This window comes from Hippocampus bargibanti, linkage group LG03 (genome assembly GCF_051943395.1).
Source record: "Hippocampus bargibanti isolate YZ-2025 linkage group LG03, ASM5194339v1, whole genome shotgun sequence".
NCBI classification, from domain to species: Eukaryota; Metazoa; Chordata; class Actinopteri; order Syngnathiformes; family Syngnathidae; genus Hippocampus; species Hippocampus bargibanti.
The window spans coordinates 30,752,873-30,769,492 of NC_142736.1; the positions used below are offsets into that span (position 1 = coordinate 30,752,873).

Here is a 16,620-nt window from a genome sequence, read left to right on the forward strand (position 1 = left end):
GACAAAAATGATTAGTAGCCCAACCCCTTGGACATACCCAAAGACCAATCAGAGATATGTTTCCCTTTGCCACATGTAAAAAAAGAAACAATTTCTAAATACAGTAAAGTCTCGTTATATCGATATTCAAGGGAGTCCGAAAAAATATCGATATAACCGGGACTATCGATATATCCGACCCTGTTTGCATGTAATTTTCTCCGTGCGTGCATAGAAATAGTATCGATATAACCGGGACTATCGATGTATCCGATATCGATATAACGAGACTTTACTGTATGAGAAAAATAAATGTGCACCTCTTTATACTTCCGCCTAATAAAAGTACGAATAATGGAATTGTGTCTTCTGAATTGATTCATGACACAAACTTAACGGTTCATAAGCGCACCTTGAGTGCGACTGAGCGTTGCTTACTCTAGTGTGATTAATTGCGCGTTGAGTAACGAGGGTGGTTATGAATAGTAGTATTTTTTTGTTCCAGCGATGTCGACTGAAATCTTTCTTTCTGCTCAGACTTTCACATTGATTTAACAAAACACACAAGGCTGCGGCTGCCAGCAGCAGAACAGACCCAACCCTCGGGCGACGGCAAGCCTGATTGTGTTCAGATAAGGACATGCTCAATTTTGCCTTGCACTATTTGCATCCTGCCCCTCCTCATCCTCCTCCACCAGCATTTGCTCGGGCTTCAAACAAATTGAAAGGTATGCAGATCAACGCAGGCTTATGCGAGGAGATTGTAATGAGTCAAAACAATAAAGTCGGACACATTTTTCTCCAACGCGGCTGCCTGATTGGACTGTCAAGATTTTACGGACTGTGAGGCAAAGCATGAATAAAGAAGGTGGAAAACTAAATCGGGAGTGAGTCAGGTCGTCATTTGCCAAAATATGTAGAGCTTTCATGTCATGTTCTGTTCTTGGAGGATTGGATCAGGTTCAGGCACTCTGTGCCCCCCCCCCCCCACCCACCCACCGAAAGAACTGGCTCCCGGCTCCGAGTGGCTTGTTGTCGCCATGTTCTCTTCAAGAGAATGGTGAATAAGGAGCCGGCATGGAAAGGTCATTTAAAGGACAAGAGACACCATTTTTTTTGGTTTCCTAACGGACATCAGAAAAACGTTTTATAGCATCTAAAATACCCAAAACACGCAAGCTGTTTTATGTTCTGACTGAGGCGACACTCACCTTGAAGTCTTCAGGAAGCAGCAACTTGCAAGTCCTGAGAAAGCTGAGGATGTATCGGAATATCTCTCCGTCGCGATCTATGAAGTAGTGCTGCTTCAAGCTGTCCAGCACGATAGGCTCTGTACCGTTGAACAGGCGACTAATTCTGCAAAATGACAAACACACACGACGAGCACACACACACTTCATGAAATGAGTCTAACTGAAGTCCAACGCATGAAACAATTACCCTCCATTTATTTTTCAATTTTATTAGCTGCTTGCCCAAAATGCTTTTTTTTTTTTTTCTTCCCTCTTCGTCTGGCCATTTCAAACTATGAGCTCAAGGCAAGCGTTCCTCCGCTGTGGACTCGTTTGAAGTGTCTCAGTGTGGACAGATTGCGTCCTCGCCACATGTACTTACAAAAATTAATGCCGTGAATTTCACCTGTTACCCAGCTTCAGATGAAACAGACGCGAGAAATGGACAAGAGTTGCATCCTAATGTATTCCGTACACTACATTTCATATACAGTAAAGTCTCGTTATATCGATATCGGATATATCGATAGTCCCGGTTATATCGATACTATTTCTATGCACGTACGGAGAAAATTACATGCAAACAGGGTCGGATATATCGATAGTCCCGGTTATATCGATATTTTTTCGGACTCCCTTGAATATCGATATAACGAGACTTTACTGTATTATTTTTTGAAACGTTTCAGACCAGCTTCAAATCTATGAAACTCATCACATGCTATCAAAGTCCAGACACGCTTTTCGATTCAGTGATCACACAGAATTGATCACAGGGCTGATGGTCATCTGTCTACGTGTCCTCTGCCACTGCCACTATTTGTGGATTCTATTTAGAATGCTCATTTACAGTTAGGCTTCGATGAGAATGTTTCTTCAGCCGTCATCTGTACTTCTTTGAAGGTGTCGGACGTTTCGCTTCTTATCCAAGAGGCTTCGTCAGAAAACTAAAATCATTTTCTGGTAGTTTAAAACAGCAAAACCCTTCACTAAATCGCCATGGTGGGGTGAATTTCAATTTGGATTGTTCCTATAACTAACTTCTTGGGCAACATAGGCTTAGTTATGTTGATGAGGTGATATCAGATCAAATGGGGCAATCAGGCCAGTCGTAGACCCCATACTCAGGCAGGACAATAGAAATAATCAGTCAGGGCAATAGAAGTAATCAGTGTAGCCACAGGGAGTAGTCCTCTGCTCCCCCCAACCTGAGAGCAGAGTCTGGCACCGCCACGTCTGGAGAGTAGGGATATATACAGGGTCAAAACTACCAGCAAAATATTTTATGTATTGTATTGTACATCCGGCTTACGACCGGCTCAACTTACGACCACCCGTAAGTACGACCACCCTATTTTTACAATTTTAATTCTACACCTGGCACCACAACGCGTTAGCAGGCCGGCAACGTGTGCGACAATTTTGGCCAGCCAGCCAGCATCTCACTCTCACACAGCAATCGACCCTGTGATGGCACCTCAGGGGGGGGGGGGGGAATTTGCCAGTCATTTAGCCTATGAGTCTCTATTCAACATTTTGAATGTATTTGGACTTACGACCATTTTGATTTACGACCGTTTGGTCCGAACGGAACTCGGTCGTAAATCGGATGTTACCTGTATTGTATGTATGTATACTAAAGGGAATACAACACAATACAACTTTATTTATATCCAGCTTTTACAACTGCTGCAGCTGTATAAAAGCGCTTTACAGAACATTTAAAATATTACGTCCAAGAAATTTGAATATTCATCCATATAAAAGGCGCGTTAGATTATCAGGAGCATATTCGGCTTTGAGGAAAATGTTATGCTTTTAAGTACGTCATAAGCTGCGTAAGTATAATGTACTTTTGGTTTCTACATTTTGAATTTACAGGTTGCGCTACAGTTTGTTTGTGTAGGATGGAAAATGCGATTTTCTTAAACATAACTTCCTCCATCATATATCTACGAAAAATGTTGACTTTTTTTATGTTGACATAGTATGATGTAATGTCAATGTTTTTTTTTTTAATTTAGCGTGACAGCATAATTCAGCCATACAGTACAAAGGTGTTCCCTACTGAGTGCCACACCATTTAATTTTTGGGGGTGAATATTTAACATGTTTTTTCTCCCAATAATTAAAACTCCTCATCATGTTGGGCTTGGGGCTGCTGTTTTTCCTAATGCTTCATCTTGTTATTGCCTCACTAAATGTGCTTTATTTTAGCAAAATGCAGGGAATTGTTGCGCTTCACCGGCAAGACAAATTGGCAGTTTCCATCATTTTCGGTACAAAACACAATTGTCAGCGAGGCTTTATCTTTTTGTTTTGTTTTGGACACAATCGTCTCTTTTATCGCTGCTTTGTTTTTTTTTTTCCTCCCCCCGTCGGGTGACAAAAGATAATTGTGCAATAAGTTGACCCTCACATCAGCGTGAAAGCATCCACATTCTATTACGAACAAACTCCTTTGATTTCAACAGCAACTTTTAAAAAAAAATGTCAACTATGATCTGACCCCAACAATTCTTTGACTGTTTGAGGAAGCAAAGATGACTTTTTTCCTTCCTCTCTCCTTTCTTTCTGTCTTCCGTCTCCATCTTCCCGTCTCCCTAGCTTGCTTTTTTCCTCTCTGGAAATCGATGCAAAATGCTTTATAAAAAACCAATACTCATCTCCCTGTTTGGCCTCGGGTGTTCCTTTCTCATATGGTCTTGCAATTCTTCCAGCTAGAATTTCACCATACGCCTGCGGGCTAACTCTGTTTTTCATCTCCACTTTTTTAAAAAGCAATTAAAATGCTGCCTGTTTTTCTTTTTCTTTGCCCCCCCCCCCCACCCTCTACCACCACCCGCCTCCGATCCCCGCCCACCCCTCCTCAGCCTCCCCTCTTCGCTTACTTTACTCACTCTGCTCGCTCGCATTGCCGGCCTTCTCATGTTTGCCCTTTTCTGTTCAATTGGTGGAACAGGTAGTCTGCTGCATGTACGCTGTATGCACAAAAAGTATTAAACTAAAAAAAAAACATACACAGCTGAATATCTTCTACTCCTATGGGAGTAATAGTTGTCACATTCCTTTTTGCCAAACTCATCTATGAGTCTTTATGGTGTTTGATTTGTACAAACTGAGCATTAAAGGACAACCGACGTCTCCGGACAAGTCCATAATTTGGAAAATGGCTTGAAATGACTTCTACTGAGCGTATTTTACGAAGATTCCACCGCATATAGCTATATTTTACGTTTTAAGACTTGCGCTGAATATTCAAGAATTCTTGTTTTTGAGTTGGTGACGAGTCCGTACGTGATGTCACTAAAGGAACGCCCCCTGACCGAAAAAAAAAAAAGACATTGTAGCAGTCCTTCCATCACGTCAATGTATTTTGCTGTATTGTTTGGTCTGAAAACCTTGTGTTGCATCCAATAGTCGCCAGAAGAGGGTGTCCAAGCTCCATATAAGGAATTTATCAGCTAGTGGAAACGGAGGTGGCCACAGGAGGTCAGGAGGTGTGGTTTGTTGCTCACCCCGAGTACAACATGCACGATAAGACAAGCACACATCCCAAATTTTCCAAATTCGGGTTTGGTGGCATTTAATAAATCAATAAGTGTGAAAAATCGGAGGCTAAAATATATCTATGTACAGACACTCCCTACTTACGAACATTCGAGATACGAACAACGGTACATACGAACAATTTTGTAGTAACATATGTAGTATTCTCTCCAGTTGTACATGTACATATATTTATTGAGCATATATTTTAGTAAATGTTTATTTTTCAGTACAAACCAAGACAGGTTACTTATACAAGCCTTAAACATACTTATATAAACCTTAAAGGACAACCGATACCATTTTTTTGTTTCCTAACTGACGTCAGAAAAACGTTTTATAGCATCTAAAATACCTAAAACTGATACGTTTCGTCAAATGAAAAACACCAATAAAAATGACTTAAAGGACAACCGACGTCTTCAGACAAGTTGTGTCCATAATTTGTAAAATGGCTTCAAATGACTTCTGCTGAGCGTATTTTACAAAGATCCCACCGCATATAGCTATTTTTTGCGTTTTAAGACTCGCGCTGAATATTCAGGAACTCTTGTTTTTGGGTTGGTAACGAGTCCGTACGTGACGTCACTGAAGGACCTCCCCTGACCGTAAAAAAGACGCATTCTAGCGGTCCTCCCACCACGTCAATGTATTTTGCTGTACTGTTTGGTCTGGGGACCTCGTGTTGCACCCAAAAGCCGCCAGAAGGCCAGAAGAGGGCATCCAAGCGCCATATAAGGAATTTATCAGCCTGTGGAAACGGAGGTGGCCACAGGTGGTCGCCATTTTGTGCCTGTTTTTTTTGGTGAGAGATTTCCCCCCAATGTTGCCTCAAAATGGCACATATAATCCTTTCATCGATTGCAAACATGTATGCTTTCCTCTTCAGAACTATTTGAATCATATTCATAACTGGATGTGTAACAAGAAAGCATATTCTCCAAATCTGAAGCAATTGTTTTGATTCACTAGCAATGCAAGACGTCTTGGCGTGACGTCACGAACTGGGGGCGGGACTTTCTGAAAATGGCCAATTCACAGCTCAATTTTTTGCAGATTTTGGACACTTTAAGTCATTTTTATTGGTGTTTTGCATTTGACTAAAAATATCAGCCTACATGTTTTGAGTATTTTAGATGCTATAAAACGTTTTTCTGATGTCAGTTAAAAAACAAAAAAGTGACGTCAGTTGTCGTTTAAGTGTCCCAAAACTACTTCAAAATGACCTCAGAAAGTTTCAGTTTCAGAAGGTCCCGCCCCCTTGTTCGTGACGTCACGCCAAGACGTCTTGCCTTGCTCAAGAATCAAAACAACGGCTTCAAATTCGGAGAAGATGCTTTCTTGTTATTCATCCAGTTATGAATATGATTCAAATAGTTCTGAAGAGGAAAGCATAAATGTTTGCAATCGATTAAAGAAGTACTTCCGGATCATTTTAAGGCGTCTGGACTCCAATGTAGTATAAATATTTGCAATCAATTAAAGAAGGACTCCAATGTAGAAAATGCCCAAGATGGCGCTTTAGCTCCGATGGAAATGGGCTGATTTGTCTGCTGGGAATTTGTGTCAGCTAGTATCAAATAGTAGTCTTGGTGCAACACACAAGGATTCACCATCGCATTATTTATGTGTTTTTCTTCTAATTTCGCCATCAACACGAAGTTTTCAAACAAAACAAAGTACCCAAAGTGTGTTGCTTTCTCGGTCAGGGGCGTTCCTCATGTGACTTCACTTCAGGAATCATCACCAACTCAAAAACAAGACTTCCTGAATATTCAGCGCGAGTCTTAAAACGTAAAATATAGCTATATGCCGTGGAATCTTTATAAAATACGCTCAGTAGAAGTCATTTGAAGTGATTTTACAAATTATGGACACGACTTGTCTGGAGGCGGTGGTTGTCCTTTAAACATACTTACAGTACATAAGCCTTCAACATAATTTCCATACAAAATATAGCACTGAAGCAACTTACAAAAAAAATTACCTTACGAACGAATCTCGTTCGTAAGTAGCGTCTGTAATCAGCTACAAGTTTAGGGTAACCATTTGCCACATAGCTATGATTTATAGTGAGAAAAAACAGTTTGTTCGAGTACAGCGTAAGAGGACAGAGTAAACTTCGACACAATGAAAACTCATAAGCCAATCAAATAAAAAGAGTGATTTCCCAAAGCTTCATGTTCGGTGTTGCGACAATGGGACAGTTATCTGCATTTAAAGTAATAGAATGCATGATGCTACTTCAGATCAATCACAAGTCGGAAACACAGGGCCATAGGGAAAAAAATGCTTCTATCCAAATAGCTCCCTTGTCTGTGTGGAGCATTCGCCCCTAATTTCTTCAGTTTCTGGTTCAATCGAGAGTACCATCAATGTTTCATGGCCACTGTCCCTTAATATGGCCTGGCGCTGAGGAAGACGGATAGCCGTACATTCGTTACTAGACTAACTTTCTCTTGGCACACTGTATTATTTAGCGAACGATCTATTAAAAGTCACCATCAACTTGAAACTCCTTAACCATGCTCTTTTAGATACCTCTGCCCCGACCGCCTCTTTTTTCTAGACCCTGGACCACAACCGGCTGTACGTGGCGTTCTCGGGCTCCCGCTACAGTGTAATTGTTTTGCTTTATGCTGTCAGCCATTATCCTAATTCACACAAAGGGGGAGGCAAGAGAGGGCGGTGGAGACAGGGGCGAGGGGGTGGGTAGCGGTGGGGTGGGGGTTCTCCTTGCAACGGCTTCGGCGAAAAGTAGGGCCCCGAGGCCAAGTGTGCTCTGAGGAGGCTGGGAAAAGCGAGAGACAACACTGAGCGTATGTGTGTGTGCGTGATCCCGGGTGAGAAAGAAACCGAAAGAGACGGGCCGAGTGAGCATTGTACGGAGAGAGAGAGAGAGAGAGAGAGAGAGAGAGAGAGAGAGAGAGAGAGAGAGAGAGAGAGAGAGAGAGAGAGAGAGAGAGAGAGAGAGACTTAAGGAACTCAAAGCCACTCGCATCTTCACCATCACATTGCACTGACATGGCTTTGGATGTGTGTTTTCGTCTTTGCTTGTTTGGCCGTCAAAAACATCTTACACTGCCGACTAAGGCAACTGTCATATTCAAACAGTGATGTAACGCTTCGGAATTTGTTTACATAAGGATGACCTAGAAATACTGAGGTAAAGTTTCGTGTACAAAATGCAAAAGTTGTTGAAATAACCAGAACGGGAAGAAAAAAAAAATTAAAAATCTGAAAAAAGTGCAATGTGCATGCCAGGCCAGTAGTTGGCAGTGTTTCCTCTAAGTAAGTCTAAATGTAGACCGCTGACATCGTCTGTGAACCAGCCAAGTTGTTTTGATGAACAGTGTTGACTTAATTTTAGACTTTAATTTCATCCCACTGTCTCATTTCGCCGCAAAATATTTCTACCTCCTCTCGCCTTGCTACTTTGAAGATATAAGATCATAAAATGAACCCCTACACTCAGGATCAAGTTAAATTCTGTAAACATGACGCCATGAGTCAAATTACGGACAACGTGAATTCACATTCCAAGTCGAATTTGTTTTTGTAATGTGTACAAAAATGTCATGGGTCCAGCTTGACAATTTCCTATCTACCCATACTGATATAGATATAGAAGTACAAACAATAACTAGTAGGCCTTTGATGGAATTTCGCTCACAGCCTCTTATTTTCCAAACACATTGATTGATTCACATGTTTTGCCATTTAATTCATTCGCTGCCATTCCCGCATTTATTCGGGAATTGAATTTTTTCGGGTTTTGGTTTTTTCTTGCGGGGTTGCCGATAAAGCACAGGTCAGACCTCTGGCAATGTTTTTTCTCTTCCACGAGTGGGCAGCATTTGCCTTTTGTCCATGTTAACGCTTTGTTACAGCTTCTAAAGCGCTATATAAATCAATATGTATTGTATTGCGTACAGCCGCCCCCATTTCAAGCTCAGATAACTCCAGACCCATATAAATTAACTCTTTTTTTTCTGATGAAAGAAGAGAGTCTAAGGTTTCTTGCATTGAATTCAGTGTTTACGTGCTCCTAAAACTCAATATTCTGTGCGTCCTGCAATTTGAGTGACAATGACAAAAACCCTGGCACCGGAGTGGACACATTTTTATATATTTACAAACTCAACTTACAAACACCTTAACTTACGAACTTTTCATCTTACAAACGTCAAATTTATGAAAATTAAACCTTATAATAAGCACTATATTCATAATACACACCCACCACGGCTGGCGGAGTGATCTTCGGCGGAAGCACACGACCGAACAGCACCAACAGTCCTTATGGAAGGTGACTCACCTTCCATAAGCCATCAACGACCATCAAAAAGGTAAATAAAACTTTTTTTACAGCACAGTTTATTTCTTTAATTACAGTCCTCATGCAATTCCCTTTGACCTTCGACCTCCAACGCCATTCCATCAAGCCATAAATGACCATCACAAATTTAAATAAAGTGACTTTATGATACAATGCAGTGTATTTCTTTCATTACAATACAATAGCACATTTATTATACACAGAATAAGGTATGTTGTGTGTAGTTTTAAGGCTTATTTAGTTGAAAAGTATATTTTATGGAAACCCGGAACGGATTATTGCCATTTTAATGGTTTCCTATGGGAAATTGTTTTTTGAGATACACACTTTTCGCCTTACACACTCTGTCTGGGAACCAATTAAGTTCGTAAATTTAGGTCTCACTGTATATCTAAAAGATCCAAAAGATCCCAAAACCTATGATGCTCACGTAACAGCGTATGTAACAACAATTGTCAATCCCTGCCTAAAATGAGTTTTTATTTTGCGCCCATAAAACAAAAATGAGAAGCTGTCTGGGGATTTCCTGTCAGCTGACTGTACTCATATCAAGTCTTTTATTATCAGGGGATTAGGAGGATTGTTTCCTGTAGCCAATTTGGCAGATTTTCCAACAACCCGCCTGGTGTGTGTTTACGTTGTCCCACATGGGACTTTGACGGCTGACATTGAAGACTGTATGAAGAAAGCCTACGTAAGAAGTGAGTTCTTAAAGTAGCGTTTTTGTATTCTAACGTCGTTCTAGTACAGGTGTAAGTTTATCGACTTGTGTGTGTGGAATCCGAAATCCGATTTTCAGCGTTTTACCTTTTAAAAACAAGATTCTCGAGTCACTTTTCATGGCCTGTGCACTTCAGAGTCCATTTACTAGACACCAAATCCAATCCAAAACCCCGAAAAAAATCCCGTCTGACGAGGGAATTTTAGCACACTGAATGTTTTTCCTAATAGTGTCATTATTTTATTTAAAGAAGGCTGAAAAGATTAAAAAGAGTTTACTGTGTGACGCGGGGCACTTCTAGAACAGTACAAACGAGATTTAATGACATGAAAATAGTATTGCTTCAATCCACGCATACTTGACACTGCGCGCTTTCATTCACTCTTTTGAGAGTTGTACCGTCACGCCACAGTCGTTACAAAACAACGCAGTTCACTTATGACCTCTCTCAACTCACCATTGTGTCAATAAAGGCAGAATTGACGACAACACTAGTTCTTTTACTAACTCTTAAAGTCATGCAATTGCTTTTTTTCAACCATCCTTAATACACACTTGTTTTTAATAGCTGTTTTAAATAGTTTTTAAAATGCTGAATTAAAGACTCCAAAAAAGTGTCGTAATCACTATGCTACAGGCGTCAGGAGTTTAAGAATGAATGTATTCACTGTTTTGGCTTTTTGTTTTAAAGGATGCCTTCGTTGACGCTCACAAAATTGAAGTTATGATACAGTCGGCCAAAATATCAACATCCAATATGCAAGAGGCGGTGAAAGAAAAAGAATGGTCTCCAATCCGACTTAAAAGTTGACGGGTTTGTATACCAACCACAAAGGATTTGAAATAAAACCATTGAGGTTTAAGAGTTCTCACAAAAAAAAAAAAACAATGTTGACAATTTCACAACAGGTTCAATCATCGCACAAAATAACACAAAACGTCCTTTACCTTGAGTCCGGGTATTTAGTGAGCGTGGCCAAGCTGCTGGTGTACATGTGGCCGCCCACGTCGATGTGCACGGGCGCGTTGGCTTTCGTGAGCTGAGCCGGCAGAGGGATACCCTGGGCGGCCAGGGGGGAAACCGGGGACCGGGTCAGAGAGAGCCGCGACATGCTTCGCCCCTCCTGGAAGCAAGTGTACAAAAAAGCCATTGAAGGAGAGGAGAAGAGGAAGATAGAGGAATGGTGGAGAGAGAAAGAGAAAGAGAGAGAGAGTAGGATCCTACAGTGGCAACAAAAAAAAAACAACCCTGAGATGATATCCTTCCTGATCAGATCACTTCCATGACTGCCTGGTCGCGTCCCCCTCGCTTGCATATGACTACACGGCGGCGCCTCTAATTAAGTATGTTTGCATCTTTTGGCACAGCACCGCGGGCGGGGAGAGGAGGAGGATGCTTATTAGAGAGACAGACAGACAGATAGACAAGAGAGAGTGTGAGCGAGAGAAAGAGAGGAGTGGGGAGGATGCTAGGTGTCAGCCTCTAGGGGAATAAAACAAACTGCTGCTGCAAAATTCTAATTAAAGGTCGCATAATGGGAGAGATGTGATGCACCCAGACAAACCAGTGTGAGATTGAGAGGGGAGGGTGGTCTCTACTTGCACACCAATACACACACACACACACACACACACACACACACACACACACACACACACACACACACACAGTCACAGTCACACACACAAATTGAGTGATCACATCCGTGTTGAAGAGCAATTTCGGAAGGGGGACAAATGAACTCCCGGAGTTGCTGTAGTGACGCTTGCCTAAAAGGAGGTGTTGAAGAAGCAAGTTGCTCCCACTAGTAAGCTACCGACACTCCATATTGACAACGGTAGAGCATGTGTTCTTTTAGCTAACCAATAATAATAATAATAATAATAATAATAATAATAATAATAATAATAATTGGATTGGATTAGATTTGCCTTTATTAGTCTCCCGGTGGAGAAATTTATATTTCACAGCAGCAAAGTGATGAAATAATAAGAATAAGAATAAGAATAAGAATAAGAATAAGAATAAGAATAAGAATAAGAATACAGTAAAGTCTGGTTATATCGATATCGGATATATCGATAGTCCCGGTTATATCGATACTATTTCTATGCACGCACGGAGAAAATTACATGCAAACAGGGTCGGATATATCGATAGTCCCGGTTATATCGATATTTTTTCGGACTCCCTTGAATATCGATATAACGAGACTTCACTGTAATACTTTTCATTTATAAGCGCCTTTCAAAACTCTCAAGGACACTTTACTGTCACAGGATATAAATTGATTAAAAAAAAAACATATTTTATTATCATCATGCATCATGTTTGGTGAAAAAAAAACACATTTTTACATCATTACATGGCACCCAGCAAAATACGTGAGCATTTTATTTATTTATGTATTTATTTATTTCTTTATTTATTTGTGTGTGGCATTATTACCATATGTCACGATGTTTTCTTGGGGGGGGGGGCAACTTATCTCAGCTGTATTTCATAAATTATTCAGAATCAGAAAGTCTTTAATAGTCCCACAATAGGGACATTTTTAATCGACAGCGACCAAATCTAAAGAGGTGAAAAGATAAAAACAAAGTATTCTATGCAGAATAGAAATGTCAGAAGACTGAAACGTATAATTGCGCAAAAATGTTTCATAATTGTACATAGTGTAAGTACTGTATAAAAAAAGCATATTTGATATATGTAACTGTATTGAACATACTATCAATTGATTTCTTCTTTCTTTGTTGATTGGCCGCAACACAAGTTTCAACTGAGACATGTGGCGTCCAGCTGACCAAAATAGTTCCCTATGGGTTTAGAAATTGTTTGTTAATCCCCGTACTGCTTACTAAATAGTGCTCTGTTGAAAAGTATTTTGGTTTCTTGAAAGTTTGTGATCATAAAAAAAAAACATCACGTCACACATGGCTTCTTTGCATGACTTGACCACATGCGCATAACAGAATAGTCGCCCAACTGTGACAAGCATTTGACTTTCAACCAAACTGTTGAAAAACTATCATTCATCGTTTTTTAACAGTACAAGGAGAGTACATTAAGGATATTTACCAACGATTAAAAACACAAGCCGAGTGCTTTCATGAAACTAAGACTTTGAAAACCAATGTCAACTCTCGATGAGAGGGAACACGTGCGTCAAAAGGTCACGTGGTTTGGGGTCATTTTATAATAGCTGACATGTTTCTTCCCTCCAGGTTTAGAGCCACATTTAAAAGAAAATAAGCGCACTGTGAGATGATTGGATTTCACCCACCATTAAATCGACACAATTGATCAGCTTGTTGCACAATGTTTTTTTTTTAGAGGAAATGGGGTGGGGGATCTCAATAGTCTTTAGACTCTGATTCTTTTTGAAATTCCCAGGGTGGTGCCCGCCTCACTTGGAGTATCATGTTGCTCTAATACGATTACATGAGCATGGGATTACGTTCCAAATCCCGGCAAAAGGAGATTTGAGAAATTGGGAGTGTAGAAGGCAGGGGTGGTGGGGGATTCACAATACCCACCTCTCTTTCTAAGGTACAACAAACTACAGTGGCAACCTTGGCATCAAACGGCAAAGAAAAAACATCTGTTTCCACTATCTATTCCCTTACACTAAAGGCTCGCAACAAAAAAAATGTGACAATTTTATGGAGCAGAGGGGGGAAGGGGAATTATAAAAAATGCTGCAGATTATGTTAGTGCTACGAATCCTAGTCAACTAGTCACATCATAATTTATGGGCAAAGGGCATCGAAGGGGCAATACATGACGTAGTAAATTGGAGTCCCCAACTTTGGTTGGGGGGGGGGGGGGTTTATGCCCTCATTTCAAAGGTAGCATGAAACATGAAAGCACACATCAACACAATCATACACACATGCAGAAAGACAAATGTTCAATATGGCGTCTTATTATTACTACGATTATTTGTATTCCCCGCTTGACGTTCGACGCCGGTATAAAAAGAAACGCTACTAATTTTACACAAAACAAACCGTCGGTCGCATTTACCGTTTCGAACATTGTAGGCGGCGAATCCAGATGGGAGTCCGGTGGGTGAAGAGACACCAATGTTTTTTTTAAATGCTCAGATATTTGCTTTGTCGGTCCGATTGGGAGCGAGGGGAGGCAAAATACACAAATCTTGTGTAACGGCACACGAAAGAATGCAAAAGTGTGATGCGTTCACGGCTGTCTCGACCCCCGCTTGTCAAGCAAAGCGTCCGTCCGAAGCGCGACAGAAAGAAAAGAAGCTCACACAGGAAGAAGGTCCTTGCTTACCTTGAACATCGATAGATGAGCTTGCTTCCTCGCTCGCGTCCTTCCTTCCCCCCCTCGTCTTAGTCCTCCTCCGCCTCCTTCTGGAAATTAAAGTCTTCCTGTCGTTTATGGGGAGTAGAAGGGGAAAAAAAGAATTCCGAAGAGGGAGAAAGGGGATGATGAAGATGAGGAAGAAGAATGTTGCTCCGGGCTGCCCGAGCGCCTCTGGGCCGGGGATTAGGCTACAATTAGCTCAACTCCCCTCTCTCTCTATTTCTCTCTCGCTCTCTCTCTGACTCTCTCTTTTGCTATCGCCAAGGCAATTTTCTCAGGGAAAGAAAAGCAAGATATAACCCCCCTTCTCTCATTCTCTATTCACCTCCCCTCTTGGGCTCGAAAAAAAATTACGCCCGCACAGATAGGAACTTAATGGTTGTGCGACAAACAAAGAAGGAACATACGTTCACGTTCACTCAAAGTTTAAACAACAAAAAGAGGGGAAAACGGGGGATTTTTAAATATGTACTAATAGTCCCAGAGGCGACTTGAAACGAAAGGCGTTCAGCTTCATCTCCAAAGTTCAAAGAGGGGCAGTCAGCCATTTCTCGTCGTGCTCTCATAAAAAAGCCGATAAGAACTTGTTGATAAAAGTCAACAATAAGCATGCGAGAATTCCTTCTCCTTCCTCTCCAGTTCTTCGCTTCAATGTCTGGAGTGGATGGTGATGATGATGTGGTTGTTGTTGCAAAGAGGCACGCACACACACACACACACACACACACACACGCACACACACACCCACACACACACAATGACACACGGACACACACACGCCGCACAGAAAGCAGCCCACACAGGCCGCACGCAGCCACACTCACCCCCCTTAGGCGATTCAAATCAAATGACGTCCACGGACGTGCATGCACGCCGCAGCAGAAAGCAGCCCTCACAGGCCGCCTGCAGCACACAACACACCATTTCAATTACACACACACACACACACACACACACACACACACACACACACACACACACACACACACACACACACACACACACACACACACACACACACACACACACACACACACACACACGTACACGCACGCACACACACTCCTCACTCATGCTCAAAATGAAAGCAGACAGCCTACAGACTTTTTCAAAATGGGATTCACAAGCTGATTATTGTTATTTTTGCATATGTGTGTGACGCAATGGAAGTGAATCATGCGTGAAGCATTTTGTTTGCCTAAAAAAAAGTTTGTAGTCAGTCAATGTGTCCCATTATTTATTTATTCGTATGTTTGTTTATTTGCGGGTAAATAAGTGTGAATAATTGATGCAGCATTGAGCCCTGTAATTACTTGCGACTACCGCCAGAGAGGAAAGACGTCGACGTTTCTTGATGTTTGGCTCCAACCAGTGGCCGAAGCCGGTACTACATCACATCGTTATTTTTTTTTTTTCTCCTCTTTCCATTTCATTTATAAGCGTTATTGATCGTGATGATAAATAATAATAATAATAATAATAATAATAATAATAATAATAATGGTAATAATATATTTTATTTCCAAACGCATATAAAAACTCTCAAGGACACTTTACAGCCACAGGATTAAACTTTGTTTATCTACGGGTGAGCAGCAGCCATTCGCGCCAGCGTTCACTCAACCCGGAAGTAACACAAATTCACGTCACTAATGTGAGTATGTATGTAGACAGACAATACAATTATAATACAATATGTTTAATTGGGGGGTGTAAAACCATGAACATTCTTTGGTGTGTTTATTTTCCCCCTTGTATCAATGTCATTTCAAAAACAACAAACCCACAAGGGGCGGTGTTCCAATACTTTTGGAAGGGGGCGTACGGAGTTCATACATCTTAAAGGACAACCGACGTCACTTATTTGTTTATTTAACTGACATCAGAAAAACGTTTTATAGCATCTAAAATACCCAAAACACGCAGTCTGATATGTTTATTCAAATGCAAAACACCAATAAAAATGACTTAAAGTGTCCAAAATCTGCAAAAAATTGAGCTGCGAATTGAGCATTTTCAGAAAGTCCCGCCCCCAGTTCGTGACGTCACGCCAAGACGTCTTGCATTGCTGGAGAATCCAAACAACGGCTTCAGATTCGGAGAATATGCTTTCCTGTTACACATCCAGTTATGAATATGATTCAAATAGTTCTGAAGAGGAAAGCATACAATGCTCGCAATCGATTAAAGAATTATATGTGCCATTTTGAGGGAACATTGGGGGAAAATCTCTTACCCCCAAAAAAAGAGGCACAAAATGGCGACCTCCAGTGGCCACTTCCGTTTCCTCAGGCTGATAAATTCCTTATATGGAGCTTGGATGCCCTCTTCTGGCAGCTTTTGAGTGCAACACGGTTCTCAGACCAAACATGTACAGCAAAATACATTGACGTGATGGAAGGACTGCTACAATGTGTCTTTTTTTCAGTCAGGGGGCGGTCCTTTAGTGACGTCACGTACGGACTCG

General features: G+C 41.1%; 1 protein-coding gene across 3 annotated transcripts in view; it reads right to left on the minus strand.

Annotated features, from left to right (window-relative positions):
• kctd15b (potassium channel tetramerization domain containing 15b) overlaps window positions 1-14,834 on the minus strand; it is a 45,031-nt gene extending 30,197 nt beyond the window's left edge. Inside the window, exons 1-3 of one of the 3 annotated variants that reach the window (XM_088993045.1) lie at window positions 14,121-14,834; window positions 10,769-10,944; window positions 1,191-1,335 (exon numbers count right to left, since the gene is read on the minus strand). In XM_088993045.1, the coding sequence (XP_088849171.1) occupies window positions 1,191-1,335; window positions 10,769-10,944; window positions 14,121-14,129 (330 nt within the window). In that variant the 5' untranslated portion in view covers window positions 14,130-14,834. Of the gene's footprint in view, window positions 1-1,190; window positions 1,336-10,768; window positions 10,987-13,850; window positions 14,005-14,120 lie in introns of those variants that run through there. The other 2 variants (XM_088993044.1, XM_088993043.1) reach the window with 2 other exon arrangements.
• Window positions 14,835-16,620: the final 1,786 nt, after the last annotated feature.